This window comes from Desmodus rotundus, chromosome 1, assembly GCF_022682495.2.
Source record: "Desmodus rotundus isolate HL8 chromosome 1, HLdesRot8A.1, whole genome shotgun sequence".
In the NCBI taxonomy this organism is placed as follows: domain Eukaryota; kingdom Metazoa; phylum Chordata; class Mammalia; order Chiroptera; family Phyllostomidae; genus Desmodus; species Desmodus rotundus.
Genome location: NC_071387.1, coordinates 946,134 through 968,517, shown reverse-complemented (window position 1 = coordinate 968,517; position 22,384 = coordinate 946,134). Strand labels below are relative to the sequence as shown.

At 64.1% G+C, this 22,384-nt stretch overlaps 7 protein-coding genes across 10 annotated transcripts in view; 3 read left to right on the top strand and 4 right to left on the bottom strand.

Annotated features, from left to right (window-relative positions):
* Nucleotides 1-61: 61 nt before the first annotated feature.
* On the bottom strand, nt 62-872 carry RNF224 (ring finger protein 224). The gene is made up of 2 exons (XM_053915623.1): nt 772-872; nt 62-533 (listed from the first exon to the last, which is right to left on the bottom strand). The coding sequence occupies exon 2, from the start codon at nt 530-532 to the stop codon at nt 62-64; it is 471 nt and encodes a 156-aa protein (XP_053771598.1). The 5' UTR covers nt 533; nt 772-872.
* Nucleotides 873-2,799: 1,927 nt separating this feature from the next.
* On the bottom strand, nt 2,800-3,884 carry CYSRT1 (cysteine rich tail 1). The gene is made up of 2 exons (XM_024562160.4): nt 3,597-3,884; nt 2,800-3,308 (listed from the first exon to the last, which is right to left on the bottom strand). Exons 1-2 carry the CDS (start codon nt 3,830-3,832, stop codon nt 2,858-2,860), a joined length of 687 nt encoding a protein of 228 aa, XP_024417928.2. The 5' UTR covers nt 3,833-3,884; the 3' UTR covers nt 2,800-2,857.
* Nucleotides 3,885-6,403: 2,519 nt separating this feature from the next.
* Nucleotides 6,404-8,519, top strand: RNF208 (ring finger protein 208). Its single transcript, XM_024562327.3, has 2 exons — nt 6,404-6,800; nt 7,019-8,519. Exon 2 carries the CDS (start codon nt 7,548-7,550, stop codon nt 8,346-8,348), a length of 801 nt encoding a protein of 266 aa, XP_024418095.1. The 5' UTR covers nt 6,404-6,800; nt 7,019-7,547; the 3' UTR covers nt 8,349-8,519.
* Nucleotides 8,520-8,655: 136 nt separating this feature from the next.
* LOC139440442 (ring finger protein-like) lies at nt 8,656-10,891 on the bottom strand. Its single transcript, XM_071220017.1, has 2 exons — nt 10,886-10,891; nt 8,656-10,793 (listed from the first exon to the last, which is right to left on the bottom strand). The coding sequence occupies exons 1-2, from the start codon at nt 10,889-10,891 to the stop codon at nt 9,900-9,902; spliced, it is 900 nt and encodes a 299-aa protein (XP_071076118.1). The 3' UTR covers nt 8,656-9,899.
* Nucleotides 10,892-11,360: 469 nt separating this feature from the next.
* On the bottom strand, nt 11,361-18,995 carry NDOR1 (NADPH dependent diflavin oxidoreductase 1). 3 transcript variants are annotated; one of them, XM_024562214.4, is made up of 14 exons: nt 18,734-18,970; nt 18,326-18,403; nt 14,761-14,858; nt 14,336-14,434; nt 14,156-14,257; nt 13,831-14,040; nt 13,471-13,592; nt 13,165-13,385; nt 12,969-13,076; nt 12,724-12,838; nt 12,488-12,634; nt 12,241-12,359; nt 12,059-12,153; nt 11,361-11,974 (listed from the first exon to the last, which is right to left on the bottom strand). In XM_024562214.4, the coding sequence occupies exons 1-14, from the start codon at nt 18,899-18,901 to the stop codon at nt 11,830-11,832; spliced, it is 1,827 nt and encodes a 608-aa protein (XP_024417982.4). In that variant the 5' UTR covers nt 18,902-18,970; the 3' UTR covers nt 11,361-11,829. The 3 variants fall into 3 exon arrangements, 2 of the variants coding, with proteins under 2 accessions (XP_024417982.4, XP_045052879.2); XR_002974948.3 differs by having other exon boundaries at nt 11,836-11,974; nt 12,237-12,359; nt 18,734-18,995; XM_045196944.3 differs by lacking the exons at nt 18,326-18,403; nt 18,734-18,970 and adding an exon at nt 16,924-18,301.
* A 103-nt stretch (nt 18,996-19,098) lies between these two features.
* TMEM203 (transmembrane protein 203) lies at nt 19,099-20,528 on the top strand. The gene has a single exon (XM_024562215.4). The coding sequence runs from the start codon at nt 19,214-19,216 to the stop codon at nt 19,622-19,624; it is 411 nt and encodes a 136-aa protein (XP_024417983.3). The 5' UTR covers nt 19,099-19,213; the 3' UTR covers nt 19,625-20,528.
* Nucleotides 20,471-22,384, top strand: part of TPRN (taperin) — a 10,391-nt gene continuing 8,477 nt past the window's right edge. The window contains exons 1-2 of one of the 2 annotated variants that reach the window (XM_053918783.1): nt 20,471-20,608; nt 21,732-21,833. In XM_053918783.1, the coding sequence (XP_053774758.1) occupies nt 20,566-20,608; nt 21,732-21,833 (145 nt within the window). In that variant the 5' untranslated portion in view covers nt 20,471-20,565. Of the gene's footprint in view, nt 20,609-21,731; nt 21,834-22,384 lie in introns of those variants that run through there. The other variant, XM_053918787.1, reaches the window with a different exon arrangement.

The following is a 22,384-nucleotide window of genomic DNA, read 5'->3' as shown; positions in this document are numbered from 1 at the left end:
GGCTGAGCCTCTGTCAGAGGTGTAGAGGCAGGTACTCGATGAGAGCTGCCACAGCCAGAGCTCAGGCCTCGGAGCTGCCCGAGGGGTCCCAGCAGAGGGCGCTGCAGCCCCAGCAGCAGCACCTGGACTGGGGGAAGTGGGGCTGGGGCCCCAAGGTGGGGCAGAGCACGGCGGGCTGCCGAGTGACGGTGGCGCCCCCTTTGAGGGGTGCGGGAGGCCGGGGCTCCACACGAGGCGGCTCCCGCTCGGCCTTGATGGCCAGGAAGGCAGCCAGGTCGAGGTCCAGCATGGCCACCCCTCCGCGCGGCGTGGGCGTGCTCTGGCGGCACTGCGGGCAGGGGATCCAGCGCTGCTCGTGGGCCGGTGCGTCCAACCGCCGCACACACGCCTGGCAGAAAGTGTGGCCGCAGTACAGGCGGCGCGGCAAGTGCCCCGTGAGATCGTAGGCCGAGTAGCAGATGATGCAGTCGCTTCGCCGGACCCCGGCAGCTGTCTCCTCCTCAGAGGCCTGGAGACCCTCTGGCTGCAGCATCCTGGAGGGGGCGTGTGGGGAGCTGCAGCTGGCCCCTCCTGCCTCTGCCACTGTCCTCCGTGATCTGGGCCCTGGTACCTGGAGCCCGCCCCAGAGGCTGTGCACATGCCAGGCTTTGGGTGCAACCTGGGTCCCCATGGGCCAGCATCCGGCCAGCTGTCTGAGCCTTCTCCACAGCCCTCCTGCACTGCTGCAGGCCCCCACCCACCCTAGCCTGCCCGAGCCCAGGCCTCTCTTACCTGCATCCGCTCTGCTAGGTGGCTATGCCCAACCAGAGGGTGGCCGGCAGGCGTGGGGGGACCCAGGGCACCCTGCAGCTCCCGCCCTGGGGCTCACATTACTGGCCGAGCCCGAGTCGGCAGGGAGGCAGGTGGTGGCTGCAGGCGGGCGGGCTCCCCTTTCAGCCACAAAGCACTTGCAACTGGATCCACCAGCGCCCCTCCACTCTGCCCCGCCCCCACCCCCTGGTGCCCAGACAGGCGCCCGAACCCTGCACCCAGCCCACCCCCACCCCCAGTTCCATCCCCAACCCCATACTCCCTCCTGTCTCCCCACTCTCAAACTCCCCCTCCATGGTAGAAAAGCTTCCTGGTCCTATCCTGGGCGCTGTCAGTTTGTCCTTTCAGATCAAGCATCACCTCTTCCAGGAAGCCTGCCAGGAACCCCACTGTCTCAGAGCCCTGAGGGACCTGCTGTGCCCCAGCTCAGTCCCAGTGTGAGAGTCCTTGTTGCTTGGCCGCCACACCTTCATCGTGGGGTGGTGACCAGCGCCAGAAGGCCCGAGGAGGCACTCAGGCACAGGTGCGGAGGTCCCCACGCACTCACGGGCCGCGAGAACCTCTCTGAGGCACACCACACCCTGGGCACCCCTGGACATTCCTATCTGGAGTCACCACCTCCCAAGGCCCGCCCAGTGACGGGGACACAGGCATAGCAGTGTGGGGTGTGTAGAGAAGGGTTGGGACAGGGTCAGGACCCCCAGGACCCTCTCTAGCTGGCTGGGAGGAAGTCAAAGGCCAGAGGGGCCCCTCTGTATGCCCATCCCCCTGGCAGTCCACAGGCTCTTGGACTGGCCAGACAGCTTTCCGTGGCTGGCCTGGGTGAGGATCATCTTCTGGTGGGGACTGGCCACACCCAAGGCCCCTCACAGTCAGGCCAATGACATGTCTGTCCACGCCCAGAGACCAGTCCTGCCATGCGGCCAGTCGCTGTGGGTCAGAGGAGGGCCAGCACCAGGACCTGTCTGTCCTGCGAGGCCAGCTCGACCTCCTCCTCCTCCTCAGGCCATCTCTGCCCAGCCCCGGAAATGTCAGGGTGCCCAGCACGGGCCTCCGCTGACTCCTCACCCCGGCATCCCGGCCTCACCCCAGCGGTGAGGCAACCCCGCACCCAGTAGCTGAGCTTCCCCCACGTCCTCCAGAGCAGGCAAGCCGCATGCTGGGGTGGGGGGGGGAGGGCGCAGGAACAGGTGCTCTGCCTGCCTCCCCTCCCCCAGCGCCTTTGCGGCCCACCTCCTCCAGGAAGCCCAGGCCCTGGGAACTGGACAGGGCTGAACAGCATGGCCTGGTGCCCTTCAGCAGATGCCCGGGAACTGGCTGTTTCGTGGGAAGCCAGAAGAACGTCCCAGCTGAGGCGAGGCGATGACTCAGGGTGGCGAACAGGGCTCGGTCCGGCCACCTGGGCTCCCATTCCCAGAAACCTACCAGCCCCGGTCCCACCCACCACCTGCTTTCCAACCCGGTCCTCCTCCTGTAGGCCTCTCTGGGGGCTGCACCCCCAGATTCCGTGCATGGCACCCTGCCATCGGACCCACAGACTGACATGTCTCCCGGCTTGAACCCAGGTCTGGCCAGGGCAGGGGACACACTCCCGCCCTCCTGTCTGCCTCTGGGTGGGTCTGAGGCCTGTGGTGCAGGGTAGAGGGTCGCAACGTAGTGGTACCCTGCCCCCAAATGTCCCACGGAGGCTGGGGGCCTGTAGTGTCATTCAGCCCGGGTCCTCTCCCAGAAAGAGTCGCCTGAAGAAAGCTCACTTTGCTTTATTTCCTAGGCCCTGGCCCTGAGGGAGGGGGTCCAGGGGGGGTCAAGGGAGTCCCTGAGCTGCCATCACCGCCAGCGCCCAGGGCTCCTTTTCCAGGGGTCTGAACTGAGCTGTTGGCCTTTGTGGCATATAGGTGTCCCTCTCTAGGGTGAAGTGGCCAACACCCATGACAGTGGCCTGGTGGCTGCCCCAAACGTCCCCACACTGCTGTGGCTGCCTGAACAGAGTCCTGGGCCTGCTATGTGGGGGCGTCCTGGGCAGGCCCACAGCCCAGGAGGGGCCAGGCTAGGAGACAACACAGCAGCAGCTGTGGCAGCGGCAGAACCGAGGGCAGTGGCAGCAGGAGCAGCAGGGACAGCACCAGCAGTGGTGGGCGATGTCGTCACCGCGCCCAATGGGTGGCAGGCCCGTGTAGGTCAGTCCTGCGGGGCGCTGCCCGCGACAACAGGGGTTGCCAGGCTGCTGCCAGGCCTGCTGGCCCTTGACAAAGGTGGCCCCCTTAGCGCCCTTGGCGCCCTTGGCACCCTTGGCACCCTTGGGCCCTGGGCCCTCCTCAATGGGCTGCAGGAGGCGGGTAGGCCCCAGGGTGCAGAGACCCACAGGCAGAGGCTGCAGTTCCACAGAGGAGGGAGCCACCTCCAGCTGTCGCTCCAGGTCAGGCCGCAGGTGGGCCCGGGGGATGCTGATGTGGGCATACGGGTTCTTGACGACCATCTCGTGGGGGTCCATGGCCCGCCTGGCAGAGGTGGGCAGAGGAGACTATTGGCTCTGTGGAGGGGAATGGCCACAGCCCAGGAAAGTAACCACCCCAGGAAAAGCCAGGCCTGAGTCAGTGGGCGCGTGCCTTGGGGTTGGCAACTGTGAAGGGTAGTGAGCACCAGGCTCCCAGTCACCCCCCCAGGGGTCTCTTCCTTCCCCAAGTGGTGATGCCCTGGATGGAGCTGGGCATGGGGTGGAGGGTCTGGAGACGCAGCTGAGCTGGTCCCACAGGGGAGCCCCAGTGCAGGGAAGGCCCGGGACCCACCTGAAGCGGCAGTGGTAGTCAGTGCTCTTGTCCTCCAGGCCAAGTCCCAGTGCCTGTGAGCAGAACAACTGGCAGCAGCCTTTTCCCTCCTCGGGAGGGGTGTGGCCATGGGCGGGACTCAAAAATGGGGTTCCCAGGATCCCGAGAGGCTTAGCTCCTCCCGCACAGCGGCCACCCACCTTTTCTTCTGAGGTGGGCGGTGGCCATGGCCTGGCTCTGAGGGGCACTGCCAGCATGGGTGACTCAGCCTGGACACATTGCAGGCATGTCCTGGGTGCAGGAAGGAGGGCAGGGCAGGAGCCTGGGGTCAGGCCCTAAGATCTCAGCCTCTGGTGGTCTGGGGACTCCCACCATTGCCCACACGCCTCAGAGCCCCTGCCTCGTGGCAGAGGGCGGAGGTCCTCACTGGGACCACAGTCCCCGCCCGGCAGGCAGGGGCAGAGCAGTTTGAGAGCACAGACCACTCAGAGGGTTGCCTTTTATTTTTTATTTATTTAAAAAAAGACTTTATTTATTTTTCGAGAGAGGGGAAAGGAGGGAGAGAAACACCGATACGTTGCCTCTCACACGCCAGCAACTGAGGACCTGGCCCACAACCCAGGCATGTGCCCTGACTGGGAATCAAACTGGTGACCTTTTGGTTTGTAGGTGGATGCCCAATCCACTGAGCCACACCAGCCAGGGCGATTTTTGTTTGTAACTGATGAAAAATTGGTTTACACTTTTGCTGATAAAATGTACTTATCTTACAACTGGCGACACGCGATTCATACACAAGTAACATTTCTTGCTCATTTCTGAAACCCACCTCCCTCTGCTGCCTGGGCTCCCGCGGCCGTGAGTCCCCCCGCCAGCGTCCCCATCCTTGGTCCTGGAATCTGCTCCCACCGTCATCTGTAAGGTGGCACTTAGCACCTGCCACACAGGGCGGCTGTGCGTGGGGATGACAATGGATGTAAACATTTGTAAACACTGGCACTCGTGAGCTCCCCCTGGGGCGACCCGGTGCGTAGGGTGCGGGCAGGATCGGCACCCCCAGTCCTTGGTGCCCCAGGGAACCCACAGGAAGGGCGAGATCAAATAAGACGTGGTTCAGAAGCCAGGGTCATCCGGGTGGCATGCGTGGGTCCGGTCGGACCGGTCTGTACACGAGTTCTACAAATGCGCCAACCAATGAGGGGCGGGCGGGGAAGTGGGCCTCGAACTTTGAAGGCCTATGACCGGGACCCTTTGCGCAGGCGCCGTAAACCCCGCCCACCGTCCCTGCAGACTCCGCCCTTCGCGGAGAGGCGGGTCTAACGCATGCGCGGAACAAGCTTGAGGCGGCCTGTGGGAACTTTATTCCCCACAAGCCTCCGCGCTCCAGGGTTTCCTTAAAGACCCGGCTGGGGGGTCTGCTGGCCTCGGACCGCCCAGAACCCGGCTTGGGCCGCCCCAGCTCTGAACCACGGAGTTCGCGAGGAGTAGACTTAATCGGGCTCGACGCGGGGGCGTCCACGGGGCGGGACCTCGTTCCCGGAGGGCGGGGCCTCGGGGCGGGGGCGGGGCCTAGTGCCCCTACGCGCGCGCCCCTGGGTGAGTGGCATGGCTGTGCGGAGCCTGTGGCAGAGGCTGGGCTCCCAACTGTCCCCTGGCCGAGGCGGCCTCAACTGCTCCCCTTCATGCTATGGTACCATTAGCCCTCACTGCCCTTCTCACCAGGCACCTGTTCACTTGCGCACCTCTCACACCTGCGCCTGCTCAATGACAGGAAGCAGGCCCAGACGCTAGCCCGAGGTCACACAGGGCACAGAGTCAGCCCCAAGGGCTAGGAACGCTCCTCCAGCTTTTGCCTCCGGGCTCCCTTACCATGAATACCGACCCCTCTGGGCTCTGTTGCCCCGCAGGATGTGGGGACTACAGGCAGCCTGGTCCGTGCAGGGTGGAGGGGGCTGTGGCCTGAAGGGTCTGGGACAGCCCAGGGTCAGAAGCGGGCCCAGTGTGGGTCCCAAGACTGCAGACATGCTGCGTGGTGGCCGCGGCAGGTCAGGGGACAGTGATACTCAAGGCTCCTGCAGCCCTGGTCCCCTGCCTTGTATTGCCACCACGTCCTCTATCCTCTGTCACCTGCGGGTACCCCACAGGCAGAGGTGCATCCCAGGGGAACAGGGGAGCCTGGCCCAAGGAGGAAGCAGAAAGGAATGGGGCTTCTCCGCTGGGTGGGGTCCGGTTAGCACGGAACTGTGCGGCTGTTGGCCACTTGCAAACCTGATGGGGCGCAGGAAAGGGCCACTCCAACCTGGGTAGGTATGCGCCCTCTGTGGGATGCCCCGCAGTGGCCTGTCCAGCTGTCTGACCTTCCAAATACCCCTCACTCCACCCATCTGTCCAACCGCCCTCCCAGTTGAGTGTTCTCCCAACTCCTGTCCGTCCCTCTGTCCACTCCTCTGATAAATGCTTGCCTACCCTGCTCACCTTCTTAGGGCCACGTTGCCCTTCTGGAGCCTGCCAGCGCCAGGCAGAGCTTGGGTGCCCCTGTGAGCTGGAGAACTCCAGAGCATCCCCACGGGGAGCTGAGGGGAAGGACAAGTAGAGACCCTGACTCTCGGGGGGCGGGCACTGGCAGTCTCAAGGAGGAGCCCTGGGAATCTGCTTTCCAGGGACCACCTCTTGGCTCCCCTCCCCTCCCTCCGGCACTGTGAGGCTTCGGACTGCGAAAATATTTCCTTTCCAGAATTGGGGGTGGGGTACTTGACTAGGAACCAGGGTCAGCCAGGCGGGGACGGGGGAGAGGGGGGCCGGAGGAGGGGAGACGTGGGAGTCATCATCCGCGCGTGGTCCGCGGGCGATGGGCGACTCCGGGAGCGGGCGCCCGGCCCTCTGCGGATTGAGGGGCGGCGGAGAGACTGGCCCCGCCCCGCGGACCCCGCGCGGGTCCCCAGACGGGGGGTGGCGCTGCAGGCGCGGGCGGGCGCCGCGCGCACTGCGGTCCCCGCGCCTCCGCCGCAGAGCGCGCCACGCTTCGCACGCACCTGCCGCCGCCGCCGCGCTGCACCGAGCCCGCGCCCCGCGCCCCCGGGAGTTGCCGCGGCCGCGCCATCGCCCCAGGTCGCCGCCGGAGCCACCGGAGACGCAGGGCCGAAGCGCGGGCGCCGCATCCGGGCCTGCCTTTGAGACAACCTCTGCGGCGGCGGCGCGCGGCTCCGGGACGCCAGGCTGGGGCAGGTGAGCGCGGGCGGGGCGGGACGGCCTCGGGGTCCGAACGTGCTGCTCCTCCCTACCCCGGTAGGGGTCGGGCCTTGGGGGCGGGGACTGAGAGGGGGCTGGGTTTCGAGTCCAGCAAGGGTCAGGGTCAGAGGTCGGGCGCTGGGTCTTTTGTGCCGGACTAGGGCGAGGGCGACGGTGGGCCGGGGCGCTGCCCTCACGCCGTCTCTCACCTGCAGCTCGGGCCTGGTCCAGGCCTCTTCCCTGCTCCCGCCACCGACGAGCCGTCGGCCCGGGTCCACCCGCAGCCAGGGCTCCGGCTAGCTGCCTTCCCTGGGCACGCTGCCCTGGAGTCATGGGGCCCACCTAGCCCCTGCCCGCCCGGATGTCCCAGCCGGGGGACTGCTGACCTCGGCTGCAGGGGGAGCCCCGCCAAAGCCCCCTGGCCAGCCTCAGCAGCCAGAGACCCTGGGTGAGCCCCTGGGCCAGATCTCCAGCCCAGGGCAGCCTCCCACGCCCCCCTGCCCCTGCCTCCCTCCACCTCCCCCGCCCCTTCCTCCTCCTCCCAGGACTGGACCACAGAAGCCACTGTGGCCACTAGGAGGGGCCCTGCCCCCTCAGGTCTCACTGGTCAACCCCAAGAGTCCTCAGGGTGGCCAGGGTCCCCACCAGGCCTGGCGGGACCAGGATGCTGCCCCTGCTCCTCCACCCCGGCCCCACCCAACGCCCCCTCCCACCTTAACACCCAGTCTGACTGGAGACAGCCGGATGCCGGCTGACCCTGGGCCCGAGGCGGGCAGTGGCTGGCCGGGCCTCCTCATGTCCTGCCTGAAGGGCCCCCATGTCATCCTCAAGATGGAGGCCATGAAGATTGTCCACCCTGAGAAGTTCCCCGAGCTGCAGGCGGCCGCCCCCTGCTTCCCACCTGCCCCCCGGCCCACCCCAGCTCTGGCACCCAAGCGCGCCTGGCCCTCAGACACAGAGATCATCGTCAACCAGGCATGTGGAGGGGACATGCCTGCCTTGGAAGGGGCGCCCCGTACCCCACCCCTGCCGCGGCGGCCTCGCAAAGGCAGCTCTGCAGAGCTGGGCTTCCCCCGTGTGGCGCCAGTGGACGAGGTCATTGTGAATCAGTACGTGATTCGGCCTAGTCCCGCCACCTCGGGCACCCCTGCGGTGGCGTCCCCGGCTGCGGGGGAGCCCCTGGAGTGCCCGACCTGCGGGCACACCTACAACGTCACCCAGCGGCGGCCGCGCGTGCTGTCCTGCCTGCACTCCGTGTGCGAGCAGTGCCTGCAGATCCTCTACGAGTCCTGTCCCAAGTACAAGTTCATCTCCTGCCCTGCCTGCCGCCGCGAGACTGTGCTCTTCACTGACTACGGCCTGGCAGCGCTGGCCGTCAACACGTCCATCTTGAGCCGCCTGCCGCCTGAGGCGCTGACCGCCCCGTCCGGTGGTCAGTGGGGGGGTGAGCCCGAGGGCAGCTGCTACCAGACCTTCCGGCAGTACTGTGGGGCCGCCTGCACCTGCCACGTGCGGAACCCGCTGTCAGCCTGCTCCATCATGTAGTGCCCGCCTGCCCACCGCCACGCACCTCCACCTGCCGGTCCTTGCGCTGCTGCTTCAGGGGTCCAGCCCTGCCATGTCCCCCTCTGACCCCTCACCCGTCACAGCTTCTGGCCCCCACCTGTGTGGCATTCTCGCTGCAGCCAACTTTGCCATTAAAACTCCGCCAAAGTTTGCAGCTTGTCTCTGGACTGAAGCCCACCAGGGTGGCCTGTGCCCTGAGCCAGGGTGGGCAACGGTGGCAGCCCAGGCGGGGCCACCAGCGCTGGGCCTGGCACTGAGTGGCATCGGCCTGTCTTTGTGGGCCGGGCTGGGCTGGGCCTGCCACTCAGGACAGCTGGGCCCCACTGTGTGCACCCCCACCCCCACAGCTCTGCAGAGCCAGCTGCCTGTATGCGCCAGGCTGGATGTGTGGGCAGGTGTGCAGAGAGGGCCCAGCTGGGCCAAGAGAAGTTCTGTGTGCACTAGCCCCTGAACGTGGGGGTGGCCATGTTGGGGGCAGCCCCGTCCATATGCCTCCTGGTGAACAGCTGACCCTCTGAGGCTATATGGGAACGACCTTCGGGCCAGTCTGAGCCAAGGTCAGGAATTGGCTGGCCGTGGTTGTGGTAGCATACAAGGACTCAGGAGCCCCCTCTCTGGCAGTTGGATGACCTGGACTTGGAGAAGGAAGCCTGGCAGGGCTGCTGGGACGCAGACGCAGGGTGAAGGTAAGGACGGCAATGGAGCAGCCGTGTTTACAGCGGCTGCCGCTGTTTCCTGAGAGCCATTTCCTGGACCAGCCCAGTGCCTGGCAGGTCACCGACAGGCCCGTGAGGCGGTGCTTTGCCCATGTTCTGTCCTTCAGATGAAGGCCCCGGGCTCGAAGGCAGGAGGCTGCAGGCCGTCAGTGGCTGCAGCTCAACACTCCAGCTCTAAGGCCTGGCTGGGCCCTTGTTGCTTGGAGTTCAGGGGCATATGCCAGGCCCCCAGCCACTCGTGATGCCCCCTTGGGCCGTGCCCTGGCTGGGAAGGAGGCTCTTTGTGGGCTGAGTTTGCACAGCAAGATCCTCCCCTGGCTGCCCTGACCTTCAGGGAACACACACTGGCCCTTATCTGGGACACAGGCAGGACTGGGTGGGAGAGGCCCGCAGCCCCAGCCCAGGGCGCCACCCTCTCTGAGGAATCGGCCCCTGCAAGTCTGCATCTGTGCCTCTCACCGCACCGGGAGGGGCGGGGGGAGCCTCGTGTCTGTGTAGGGGCTGTCTGTTGGGTGCACAGAGCCTGGGCCACAGTCTCTGTTGGTGCTGTCCTTTGTCCCTGCAGGGGCAGCAGGGTGCTTGGGCGTCCCTGGCTGGGTCAGGAGCTGAACACAGGCTCCTAGGTGGCCCTGGGCCCAGTCTTCGGTCTTGACTGAAGGCTTAACACCTGATCGACGTTGGAATTTTTGGCCTGGTCATCAGGCCTCGAGGAAAGAAGCTCCTCAGGGTCAGGCCCCACGGCGCCAACACTTCCGGACACGGCCTGTCTGAGCCTCTGGGCTGGTGGTGCCGGGAGCAGATGCGGGAGCCCTGCTCAGTGGCCAGAGCGGCCCAGCAGCACAAGGAACAACCCCAGCAGCATGAGTGGTGTGAAGATGAGCAGCAGGCCCAGGAGCTCGAGGGCCAGAAGGCCCAGCAGCGCCAGGCGACGGGCACAGGGCCCTCGTTCCCGTAGGGCCCAGAGCCGGGCGCCCAGGCAGGGCGGGCAGGGCAGAAATGGCAGGCAGCCCTGGCTGCCCACGGGCCCCGCCAGGAAGTGCAGCCGGTAGCGGTGCTCCAGGGAGGCCCAGGGTCCGGGGCCCAGGGTGGGGGGCGCAGGGGGCATGGGGCTAGGGGGCTGTGGGGGCCCATCTGCCTGCAGCAGCTCCTCCTGTAGCCGGCAGATCTCCCACTCAAGCATGGGCGTTTTCTGGCGGCACAGTGGGCAGCGTGCCCCGCCCAGGTCAGCACTGGGGGCCGCGCCCAGCAGCTGGTGCAGGCAGCCAGAGCACAGGCTGTGGCCACAGTTCAGCAGGGCCATGCGGTGGTCCCCAGGCCCGTAGGGCTCTGTGCAGATGGGGCACTCCTCCTCCTCCTCATCTTCCTCCTGCCCTGTGGGCCCGGCCCGGGGGCTGGCTGCAGCTGTGGCTCCCAGCAGGGGCTCGCTGTCCGGAGTCCTGACATCCTGGGGGGTCCCAAGGGCCTGGCTGTCTAACCTCTCATCTGCCAGCACTTGGTCCAGTGGGCCCAGGGAGGCTGAAGGTGGACCAGGGAGCCCGGAGCTGAGGGCTGCGGGGCCACGGGTAGGGGTTCCAGGGCAGGAGTTCGGGTGCGTGGGGCGGGACCCCAGGGTGACATGGGATGAGGGGCTGTGAAGGTCACTGTGGCCTCTGGGGCTGGGTCTGGCACTGACCTCGCAGCAGCAGCCGCCTTGTCGGGCTCCACGCCCCTAACGAAGTCCTGGAGGCCTCAGGGCTGTGCTGGCTCCCCACTCCGGGCCCTCCCCTGCTGTCTCCACTGGGCCCACCCAAGCCAGGCCACAGCCATGGCCGACCCGTGTCAACGACTGACCTAGGCAAATAGGTTCCAGGCCACTGCAGAATAGGTAGGCCAGCCGGCCCAACTGCTCCGGCAGGAATTCCAGAGCAGCAGGGAAGAAGGCCCACCCCAGGGCGGACCTAGGAGGGCCCCTCCCTCCCGCCCCCTCCTTGCTCTCAGGCCACTCCCCCTTCCCTGTGGCCATGGGTCCTGCTCCGCAGGCTGAAGGGATGGTCCACATCCACCTGGCCAGGTGACTCCCCACATTCTTCCTTCCTGGAGTCCTTTCTAGACCACCCCGTGCCCACAGCAGAGCCAGGGAAGAGCTTGCACAAGGTGGGCAAACCGCTGGCCCCACCACATGAGAACCAGACACCAAAGTGTGGCAGACAAGGTGGCTGACCAATGGCCCCCGTGCCCTAGCCCTCCCCACCCGAGGCCCCAGGACAGCAGGAGGAGGAAAGGTCAGAGGCAGCCACCCTGTGCCCGCTGTTTATTGCCGAGACTTCCTGGAACCAGGTGAGGGTGGTGTGTGCTGGCCAGGGCCTCACTGCCTTCACCTGGCCCCAAGGGCCCAGGGGCACTTGGCCAGAGTGGCACAAGTGTGGCAGAGGATGACTGGGAACCCACCGTCGCCCAGGGCAGAGGAGGGGGCACTCAGCTCTGCCGGGGACCCTGAACCCCAGATTCCTATACTGTCTGGCAGTTGGTGGTTAGGGAAGCTCCCTGAAGCTCAACGGGCTGCCGGTGCCTTCCTGGGTCACCACCCCAAGCAGGACCCAAGTTGGGGCCAGTGGGGAAAGGCCAGCTGGAGCCAGGGCGCCAGGGGGGCTGGGGCTGAGTGGGGGCCCCGGACAGCGTGCGGCTGGGCAGGGGAGCAGGCCGCCGTCCCGCCGGGTGGGGTCAGACAGGGCAGCGGTCCGTGGCCGTCAGGGGCAGGCGGCCCCTCAGGCCCATGTTTCGGTCTGGAAGCGCAGCGTGCGCTGCAGCCGGGCCAGGTAGGTGGCTGCGTCAGGGCCCGAGAGCCCGCCCTCCTCCTGGAAGATGGACGTCAGGGCTTCGGACACATCTGCTGGCATGTACTTGGCGTTGCTGGAGGGACAGGCCAGACAGGGCTCAGCACAGCCCAGACGCCCGGCGGGCCGGAGCCCCCTCGTCGCCCACACCCTGGCTCACCCTGCCAGGTAGAAGCAGGCGCCCTGGCGGTCCAGCAGCTCCCACACCAGTGGCCCGTGCTCACGGAGCCTGTGCTGCACATACACCTTCTGCTCCTGCAGGGTGGGCTGTGTGAATCTGGGCCCCAGCCCGGCCTCCGCCCCGCCCCGCCCTGCCCTGCCCTGCCCTCTGCACACACCTACCTGCTCCCGGGAGAAGGCCGTGACTAGGGTCAGGTAGCCCCTCTTCTCCAGCTCCGTCCACTCGGCCTCCCAGTAGAAGTCCTGGTCCCGCCGGCGGCAGCCGAAGAACAAAAGGTTCCCTGGGGAAGGCAGGGGCTTTGAGCCTGGACTTGCCCTCAGACTCAGCCTGGTTCGCCCAGCATCCCCCTCCGCCCCCGCCCCCCCCCCCCCCCCCCCCCCCCCCCCGCCGCGCACCCTGTTCACTCACTCCTCTGACCGAGGGCCACTCGCTCCTGGACGGCTGCTCGGAAAGGGGCCACGCCAGTGCCAGGCCCCACCATTATCACAGGTGTGTCTGGAGTCTGCGGAAAGGTCAAGCCCCCAGGCCGCACCCACAGGGGCACTTGGACAAGGCCTATTGCAGGACGGAGGTGGCATGAAGAGGCTTGAAGGACCAGAGACCAAGCCCAGGCCCAGCCTGCCCCTCCAGAGAGCAGGGGTCACCTTGCCCAGGGTCCAGAGATGCCAGCCAGGAGGAGCAGAGGCCCCAGCGGGGCTCCTTGAGGCGAGTTTGGTACTGCACCACGGCCACGAGGATCTGCAGCCTTGAGGGGCGAGCCTGGGGGATGGAACAGTGGGCGCCTGCACCCATGAGGACCAGCAGCCTCACAGGGCGACCCTGGGGAACGGGATGGTGGGTGCCTGCCCCGTGGCTACTGGCCTGCACCCCAGCCCGAGCGGACCCTCACCAGCAGAGAGGAGGCGATGGAGAAGGCACGAGGCCGGATGAGGGGGATGAGGTCCAGCAGGTAGTCTGGGGGGATGGCTGCCGCCGTGTGCGGGAAGTCACACAGCACCTACACAGATACAGCCTCAGGAGGGCCGCAGCCAGGAGGGCCACTGGTGGCTCTGGGTCAGGGCACCCCACCACCCACCGGTCCCCACCTCCAGGGTGGTCCTGCGGGGCCGACTACAGTATTCATGCAGGGCTTCCTGGCCTGCAGCAGAGCTGAACTCCAGCAGCTTCTCCCGCTCCAGTTCATGGGGGGACAGGCAGGCCAGGAGCTCGAAGAAGGAGCGTCGCGGCACGCTGGTGATGTCCAGGTACTTGGACACGAGGAGCCGCACAGAGCAGGGCTGGGGCAGTCTCTCAGGGCGGGGGACATCTGCAGCAGGGAGCAGGAGACCGTGGGGAGCCGGGGACTCAGGGGAGGGTGGGGAGTGAGGGTGGCAGCCAGGACTGAAGCTCACCTGGCTCCCGAGGCTGCAGCATGAAGCACTGGTCAGGGTCCAGGCCCAGCACCTGGCAGAAGTGCTGGACGTGTGTGACCGTGTTCTCGGGCTGGATCAGGGCCACGTCGCCGGCTGCAAAGCTGGATGGGAAAGCCACAGCCGCAGTGGGTGTGGAAGGAGGCTGGGGCTCAAGGGCTCAGCAGAGGGCTGAGCCAGCGTCCAGAGAGGGCTGGGGCCTGTGCTCCACCCTGCCGACTGCCTGCTCTGGCTTCGGGGGAGGACCCCGCACACAGACTGTGGCCCTGATGCCATGGCCGTGCCCTCCACGGTCCCTGGCTCGGACTCGGCCACCTGCTTGGTGTCTCAAGCCATTCTCACCTGATCCCCGACCCGGTGATGTCGAACTCGATGAGACGAACATCCTGGAAGTGTGAGGGGCCCGTGACCCTCTGGTTGGTGACCATGGGTGCCAGGAAGGGCTGCCGCTCGGAAGGGGGACTCGGAGGGTCCATCCCCACCACGTGCTCTTCTGCAGAGCACAGCCTGGGAGCCTCCTGAAGGAACTGCAGGGTGAACTTGGACGGCAAACTGTGGAGGGGCGGGCGCTCATCAGACAGGCAGCAGGTCTGGGGAGGCCCCAGTGGGCCCAGTGGCCAGGCTCATCTGCTGCGCCTGTGGGTGCTGAACCAAGGCCTGCACTCACGGGACTCCTGGGGGGATCACGCCGAGGCCAAGGGGCATGGGGTGCAGCCCCAGCACCTTCTCCCAGAGGTTGTGCAGCCAGGGGTCGATGGCGGCGTCCGGCCTGCAGGGAAGGCATGGGCGCGGGCTGAAGGGACCCTGCTCACAGCCGGCCCACAGGAGGCGCCCTGCCCACACTCACCCCAGCTCATGCTGGTCGTCACCCAGGCACATGGGCAGGAGGGCAGCGCCCCCGAGCTGCAGCAGCCGGCGGTGCAGCTTCTTGGCCACAAAATTGAACCTGTTTGGAGAGGGAGGCTGCCGTGGCCGCCTGGCTGGGGGCAGGTCTGTGGGCAGCAAGGGCTCTGGTGTCCTGTGACTTGACACCACGGGATTCACCTGGGAAATAGCCCAAAGTAACACCCCTTTGCCTAGGACGGATTCGTGTTGTGGAGATGCCAGAAGAATCAGAGGTGGTGACTGCACACTAGGGATGCAGTGGCCTTGGGTAGCTCCCCAGCCCAGTCTGCTGGGGGTCCTGGAGGCCAGGTCACCTGTCCCCCGACGCCTTGCACTCAACCCCAAGGACAGTGCCCCTGGCCAGCAGCCTGGCCTGCCCCTACTCACTTGGTGTAAGAGGAGTCCCCCAGGCCCAGGACAGCGAAGTCCATCTGGCAGAGGGAGGTTGACGGTAGGTTCTTCCGGAATATGAACCTCCAGAAGCTCTACGGCCAGAAGAAACTGGGTTTGCAGCCCTGCTCCAGGCCCTGAGGGCCACAGGCGGGCAGGAGGGCTGTGTCCTGGGCCTTCCCAGGGCTCTGCGCTCCTGCCCCTTAGGTGCTGATATAAAGACCACATCTTATTTTATCACAAGGGTGGAAGAGGCAGAAAACCGTGAAAAAGCTGCCCCAGAGCCAGCACCCTAGAGTGTGGGGTTCCATCCCTGCCCCAGGCAGAGGGCTCTGGGCTTCTCCCTGGGGTGCAGGCCAGTGAGATTGGAGGACTGCCAGGTCCTCGTGGGGCAGGCACTGCCCTCTACCCCCTACCTCTCCGCAGGCTGAAGCAAGGGCTTGCTCTGGCTTGAGTCCCCTGGAAGGTTCCTCTTTTCTCCATGCAGAGCCCCCCATGTCCCTAGGGCCCCTGTGTCCTCAGCCCCCAGTGTGCAACAGCTCTGGGCTGAGCATGTCCTCGCCTTCTCTCCTCTGGAGCCCCTTCCCTGGGCCCTGAGCCACATCAGCTGGCTGTGTGCTGGCCAAAGACCCACGGGCCACTGGAGGTGCTTCTAAAGCACAGCTTCCTGGCAGCTGGTGCTAACCTGGGCCCCTTCCCCCTTATTTCATGCCTCACCCTACTGAGGCCACCAGGGTGGATGGACCCTGGCCCTGTCAGCCCTGAACTGCCCCCTGGACTTCGCTGCACAGGCCATTGGCCAGTGCTGGGGACCACGCCTGCTCAGCCTCCTGAGACCTTGGTTTCCGGAAACCCACAAAGAACTTCCCCTAGGGCACCTCCCAACAAGGACCCAGAGATGATGGAATGCTCTCGTGCTCTCCATACCAGCTGCTGGCTGGGGCACTTAGGTGGAAAATCGCATCCCTGAGACCCCAAGGCTTTGCCGTGAGCTGGCCCAGAGGGGAAGTCACCGCTGAGGGGCTGGAGTTCCTCAGCCCTGCTGTGTCCCCCCACAGCTGAGACCCGTGAGGACGAGTAGGTTGGGAGGCCTTCGCATTTCTGGTGGCCCCTTCCTGGGCACGTGCCAGGCTCTGTTTGTACTTTCCAAGACAACTTCCTCCCTGCTCTCCTCGTTCTGAGGCTACTGGAATTGCCTTGGAATTTTAATGTATTCTTTCTTGTTCCTAGCTTATTTTTTGTTACACTTTCCGGAAGACTTTCTCACTGTCCATCTCCTCAAATGTTCCTGGTATCCTTTCCAAGAGCATTTGTGGGTTGCCAGCACTGGCCCCGGGGGCAGAGGCCTGTCCCTTTGCGGTCAGCGCCCCGACTGCCTGCCATTGCTCCTCCCAGCCGTCTCACATGATGCCCTTCCCACAGCGCCTGCTGGTTCTCGGTGATCCGTCTGTGCTCCAGAAGCCGACAGGAAGGCACGAGGTTGGGCCTGTCTCCCGTGGGCTTTGTGGCTGGGAGACAGGGCAGGGGCCTGGCTGCCTGGCCACCCACTGCAGTCACTGGTGCCCCAAGTGCTCCCCCGGCCGCTGCCTGGGGGTGCACACCTGGCCAGGTTCTCCGGGATGTGACACAGAAGCCAGTGTCTTCCCACTAGGCACAGAGCTGCTCACGGAGCCTGGTGTGCAGCAGGAGCCGACCCCCTGCCTCTGTATCCCCAGGCCTCCAGTCCCTGCTGTGGTGGGGCAGGCCCCCCTCATGACCACCTCCGAGGGTGTCCAGCCCTGCACTCTGCCCTCCTGCACCCACCCTCGTCCCAGCATGCTCATCAGCACCTTCGTGCCTCTGGCATCCGGCATTGAGCCTGCACCTCCGCCCTGACAGCCCAGCCCAGCCATGGATGGTCTTCAACCCTCCTGCCTGTGCCCTGAACTTCCCACACCCACCTGCCACTTCTGGCCTTTGGTCCCCCCCACCACCCGCCTTCCCAAGGCTTCTCTCCTGTCTAAGGAGACCCTGTGCTGCAGCCCTGCCCTCCAGTCCCCCACATTACCCCACCCCGACCCTGTTCTTTAGCTCCCACCCCCAGCACTGAAGCTGGCCTGAGTCGTTCCCTTCTTACAGGCACCTTCTTTTTAGTGCCTCAGCCCCATCCACAGCCGAAACCTTTCTGAGTTCTTTCCCGTAGACTCCCTCCTGCACGCGCTCGTTAACCGCATGTGACCCCATCATCCGGCTTCTCTCTCCTCGAGCCTCAGAAACTGCTCTCCCCCAGGTCACCAGTCCCTGCACTGATAAGCCCCACTGATGCTGCTAAGGCCTTATCTCACTGCCACGCAGCTCTGAGCAGGGAGACCTTCCTCTCCAAACAGCCACCTCCCTGCCCTTGAGCATGGACGTGGTGTGCTCCCTCTCTTGCTGCTGGGGCCACTTTCCTGCCCCCTCACAGCCTGTCTGGGGGAGGAAGGCATTCTTTTCTCAGGCTTCCTATTTTGGCCTCTCCAACAACCCCCGCCCCCCACCACCACCCTGGACCCTCGTTGGAGCTCCAGACCCACCTTCTCCACCTGGGGCGACCCCCATGCACTGGGCCCTCGCTACTGTATCTCTGTGCGAGCAGCCACCCTCCTTCCTGGTACCTGAGCCTGAGGCCCTGTCTCAGTCCCACCTTCTTCCTCACCTTTGAGATCCACTTGATTCCGCGTCCTGCAAGCCTATCTCAGCGTCTGTGGAACGTGTCCACTTTTGGGCTCTTGCCTGCACTATGCCCCTGGGCGCTGTCCTTGCCCTCCTGCAGACCAGTGGTGGTTTTGCTAGGACCTGGATGTGACCGCCTCCCTGCGACAGCCCGGCTTCTTGGACCGGGCCTCACTTCCCACCTCGTCTCCCTCCTCCTCAACATGCTCCTTGGCTCAGTCCTCCTGAGATGCTTTCACTCCTCCCGGAGGCTGGGCTGTCCTTCTCCCTTGCACAGGCTGCTCCGTCTCTGCTGGGGCTGCGCTGTCCCCACGTATCCTTCAGGACTCAGCCTACACTCCTGTCTTCCAGAAAGCTGTCCCTGAGCCCCCAGGTTGATGCTCCCACAATGTCTGGCACTTCCCCCTGCAGCGTGGGTCTCCGGCCCCGTGACTGCCTGTTACATCTGTTGCTTTTCCTTGTTGTTGGCTCGCTGAGGGCAGAGCTGTGGCTACTGGCTTCATAGCACTGGACCCCTGGCACTAGATCATGCTTGAAATACAACGTGTGCCCAAGAGATGGTCAAAGAATTGAAGAATGCTCCCTGAAGGTCAAACAATATTGAAACATACAGTAGACCCAGATTCACACACAACCCTGGAAAAATACGCAAGGTTAAAATGGTGACCTGTGAAGAGTTTATTGAGGAGGATTAACCAGAACCCCTGGCTCCGCCCCAAACCGTCCTCTCAAACCCATGGCTACAGGCACCATGGAAAAGGGCAAGGATTCCTTGTACTCCTCAGACCCATCAGGCAATGAAAACAGGGTGAGGGGCCAGGGCTGCGGTCTGAGCCCCTGAGCACAAGGAGCCACTTCAGGTCGGCCTTACCTTCATGTTGTCAGGGGGGTCTCCTTGGCCTGTGGTCGCACAAACAAATATCACCAGGGGCTCATTAATCAGGTTCGCCTCAACAGAAAGACACAGGTGTAAGAGCGCAGGCTGTACGGACCAGGCACGCGTCCCGCAGCCTGGCCCCTCTCCTTCGCTCAGGGTGTCAGCGCAAAGGGACTCGGGGGCACCGCGAGCCCCGGCCTTCCTCCTCTCTCTCAGCCTCCCCCTGTTCCCTCCTCTAGATGCTAAGGTGAGCTGCTGTTGCCAAACGTTCCCCGTCCCCTCCGTCCTCCGTAACGGACGGGTCCATTCTCAGACAAAACGCGGCGCCCTGCGGTCGAGGGCTCTGGGGGCCGGCGCCCCCGGCACGCTCGGTCTCCCCACCGAGGCCCAGGGAGCCCTCACCACCGGGTAGGAGTCCAGCGCCTGCACCCGGCACTCGAGATGCCGGCGCCGGGCCTCGCGGCCCAGCCTCTCCGACACATCCTGCGCCGTGCCCGTCTGGCTGCCGAAGAGGACCAGCAGACGTGGGCTCGGCATTCCGCCGTCTACGCGCCCCGGAGACCCCTGCATCCAGGAACTGGAGTATGCGGCCCGGACCGGCTCTGACTTCCGACTTCCGGTGTCTACTGGAAGTGACGGCATTGGACTGCGCCCGACGGGGCATGGCGTCCGAACGGGGCGGGCGTCCGTTGGCAGCCAGTGCTGGGTCCCGGGCCGGGGTCTGGGAATCGGCGGCGCGCTGGGACCGAGAACCGGGACAGGCGGGGCTGCTCGTTGCCTCTTGTTCGCCGCGGCAGGCGTCAGCGGGCCCCGCGGGGGAAGGAGGCGCGGCCCGGCGGAAGGAGCTCTCGGCTGGGCCTCGGCCCGTGCTCAACCGGCGTGATGCTCTTTTCGCTCCGAGAGCTGGTGCAGTGGCTGGGCTTCGCCACCTTCGAGATCTTCGTACACCTGCTGGCCCTGTTGGTGTTCTCCGTGCTGCTGGCACTGCGTGTGGACGGCCTGGCCCCCGGCCTCTCCTGGTGGAACGTGTTCGTGCCCTTCTTCGCCGCTGACGGGCTCAGCACCTACTTCACCACCATCGTGTCGGTGCGCCTCTTCCAGGACGGAGAGAAGCGGCTGGCCGTGCTCCGCCTCTTCTGGATCCTCACGGTTCTTAGCCTCAAGTTTGTTTTCGAAATGTTGTTGTGCCAGAAGCTGGTGGAGCAGACTCGGGAGCTCTGGTTCGGCCTGATCACGTCTCCAGTCTTCATTCTCCTGCAGTTGCTCATGATCCGCGCCTGCCGGGTCAACTAACCTCGCAGAGTGGCCAGAGAGGGGGCTCTCCATAGCGAGGGCGCTGGACCCCAAGCTGAGGACCACCCTCTGGGGGTCTGAGGAGTCAGTCTTCCACGGCAGCGGCGGCGAAGTCTGGGTCTGGAAGTAACGCCAGCCTGTGCCCTGCAGAGTGCTCAGTTTTCTATATGTTGGTCATGCCTGAAACTTTTTTCAGCAAGGATGAAAAATGTATTTCCTGATATTTTATGCTTCGAATAGCTAATCCTGATTGGAAATCTTGAGAAGGGCCCCAGGGCAGACAGTCCTGAACTCCTCTGACAGCTGGAAATTGCGTATAAGTAAAATGTCCTAATGGGCTCTGAGTATTTTCATGGGTCCTAGGAAAGCACTCTTGTGCAAAGACTGCAAAGACAGCCACCATCGCTGACCTAAGAGCCCACTCTCCCGGTCACCCAGACAAGACTTCCTTAGATATTTGGGCTCTAAAAAGTAAAAACCAGCCTGCGTCTCCTCCCCTGTGCCACTGGGGACAGGGTGGCCCTTCCATCATTCCAGCCAAGGCAGACAGGACTGTGTTGAGTAAGCATGATCAGGGCCCTGTCTGGTGATCTGTCGCCTGAGAAAAGAACTTTGCTTTAAAGACTCTGCTTGACTTCGTATCCCAGCTGATTGCACTATGTCGACTCTGCCGCCACCTTGTGGCCAGCACCATTAGCGCACCTGAGACCTACTGAGGCCTCCCTGAGGGACGGAGAGGAACAGGTGGTGTGATGCCCACAGGCGTTGAGACCTGCAAGTGGGAAGTTTGTGAATGGTCTCAGCCCACATGTGCCGGCCTGAGGGCTTTGGTTTGATACCAGTCAGGTGCCAAATGAGAATACTTGCTGAGATTAAAATAAAGTAAGAGAATGTTTTGCTGATATGCACAGTGGTTGCCTGACCTACTGGAGTGAAATCAAATGATTGCTGAGACACTTCCTGCTGTGTGGTGTAGGCGGATGGGTAGGTTTCCCTCGGAGAATTCCTACCTCCTGCTTCGGGGGCTGACATGCAGGCCTGTGTCTAGGTCCTACCGAGTAGTTTGTGTGACATCAGAGCCGTGGCGTCTGGCCAGCGTGTGGTGTTTGTGGACCTTGCTGCCACTCTGTGGGGAAGAGTATTTGGCGGACAGCAGATGTGGTTGCAGTGTGCGGGTTCTCTTGGTCTCGGCTCTGTTGGTCTTTTGGGTAGGGTCATTCTTCATTGTAGGGGGGCTCTCCCGAGCATTGCAGCATATTTAGCTGCATCCCTGGCCTTTACTCACTAGACGCCAGTAGCACCTCATTTGTGACAGTCAAAGTGTGTCCAGACATTGCCAAGTCTTCTGGAAGAAAAATGTCCCTGGTGAGCAGCGTGGGCCTTTACAGACTAGGTCTGTGGACCCCTGTTCCAGGGCCGCAACTTTGTGACCCTTTGTTGAGGGTGCGTGCTGTGTTGCTTGAGTTGGAGACTGATCTGGTCTGTCCCACAGCCACAGAAATGTCCCCCACCCCGAAGTGACACGACGTGTGCCAAAAGCCAGACACCAGCCGAGCGTTTGAAGTGGGTTTCCTTTGAACATCATTTTTAGCTTGCACATCTGTCGTTCCCGTTTTATTCTGGTAGTTCAGCATTAGGGAGTCCTGTTGCTGTTACAGGTGACGAGCATAAGGAGGTTTAGCTTCTTCTGGAAAGGCGATTCACTGCCATGGCATCCAGATGGTGAGAAGGGCACCTCTGTTTGAAACCTGCCCTGGGTGCCCTTGGAACTCCTCCCCTAAAAGATGAGTGGTGTAGGAGGCGGTAGTGTCATTACTGAGCATCCGCTGACTGCAGGGTAGGTCTGGAAGGCAGGTGACATCTCCCTGTACCAGTGCTCCCCTTCTCCAGAGAGTAGATTTCCTTTCTTCCCTTGACTCCAGCAGACCTAAAAGAATGGGGTGGGCACTGGGTAGCCCTCACCGGGAGAAAGCTTCCTCTTGGCACTTGGACAGGGAGGCTGGGTCGTCAGGGTCAGTGAGACCCCTACCAACCTTGGAATGAGGGAAGTTCAACAGTAGCTTGGGGAATACACAGCCTGGCTTTTGTGGCTCTTCCTGCATTACAGAGCTGTGTGCCTGCTTGTCTACGGAGACGGAGTCCCCTTTCCTCTGTGCCTCCTCATGGTTTCTGGACTCCCATCCACACCCCGTGAATGGCAAAGTGTGGGGTAAGCTTTTCCCACTTGTTTGAGCAACACGATCAGTTCTGGGGGGCAGCAAAGCCAGGGGTTCCTGAGAAACCGGTTCCTTAGCACTGGTGGGGCTCCAGCATTGGCATCTCTGCTAAGTCCCGCAGGGGACAGAGGGCCGCAGGTGGGCAGTCCATGGACCAGGATGGGCCTGGACCGGGAGGCACGAGGCTGGTGTACAGCCTGTGCATCGCCCACGGGAGCGGGGATAACTTCCTGGTCCTGGGCAGGCCCTTCCTCCACTGTGCTCTCGGTGTGGGAAACAGGCGGGCTGGGTGCTGGCACCAAGAGGAAGGACCTGACCGGGCCAAGGTCACCTGCCCTGCTGAGTGCAGGGGTCTGTCTCCAGCAGCCAGCCAGAACCTGCCCCCGCTGGACTCCACGCCTCTGCCCCGCCCCATAACCAAGATAAGGTGCAGAGGCGGAAGTGAGGGCCGCCAATGAGCTGCGCTAGGTGTTGGGGGCGTGTTCAAGAGGGCCTTCCCTAGTTCGGTCGGCTCCAGTGGGGACGCTGTCCAATGAGGTCTTTT

Bases quoted from the DNA above. Each gene is read 5' to 3' on its own strand.
- RNF224 (XM_053915623.1), bottom strand. From the start codon at position 532: ATGCTGCAGCCAGAGGGTCTCCAGGCCTCTGAGGAGGAGACAGCTGCC.
- RNF208 (XM_024562327.3), top strand. From the start codon at position 7,548: ATGCCGGCTGACCCTGGGCCCGAGGCGGGCAGTGGCTGGCCGGGCCTC.
- CYSRT1 (XM_024562160.4), bottom strand. From the start codon at position 3,832: ATGCTGGCAGTGCCCCTCAGAGCCAGGCCATGGCCACCGCCCACCTCA. The intron at 3,309-3,596 runs GTGGGTCCCGGG...CACCTCTGCCAG, and splicing joins GACTACCACTGCCGCTTCAG to GCGGGCCATGGACCCCCACG.
- TMEM203 (XM_024562215.4), top strand. From the start codon at position 19,214: ATGCTCTTTTCGCTCCGAGAGCTGGTGCAGTGGCTGGGCTTCGCCACC.
- NDOR1 (XM_024562214.4), bottom strand. From the start codon at position 18,901: ATGCAGGGGTCTCCGGGGCGCGTAGACGGCGGAATGCCGAGCCCACGT. The intron at 14,258-14,335 runs GTGAGTGTGGGC...CCTTCCCTGCAG, and splicing joins GACGACCAGCATGAGCTGGG to GCCGGACGCCGCCATCGACC. The intron at 14,041-14,155 runs GTGAGTGCAGGC...GCCCCTCCACAG, and splicing joins GTGATCCCCCCAGGAGTCCC to TTTGCCGTCCAAGTTCACCC.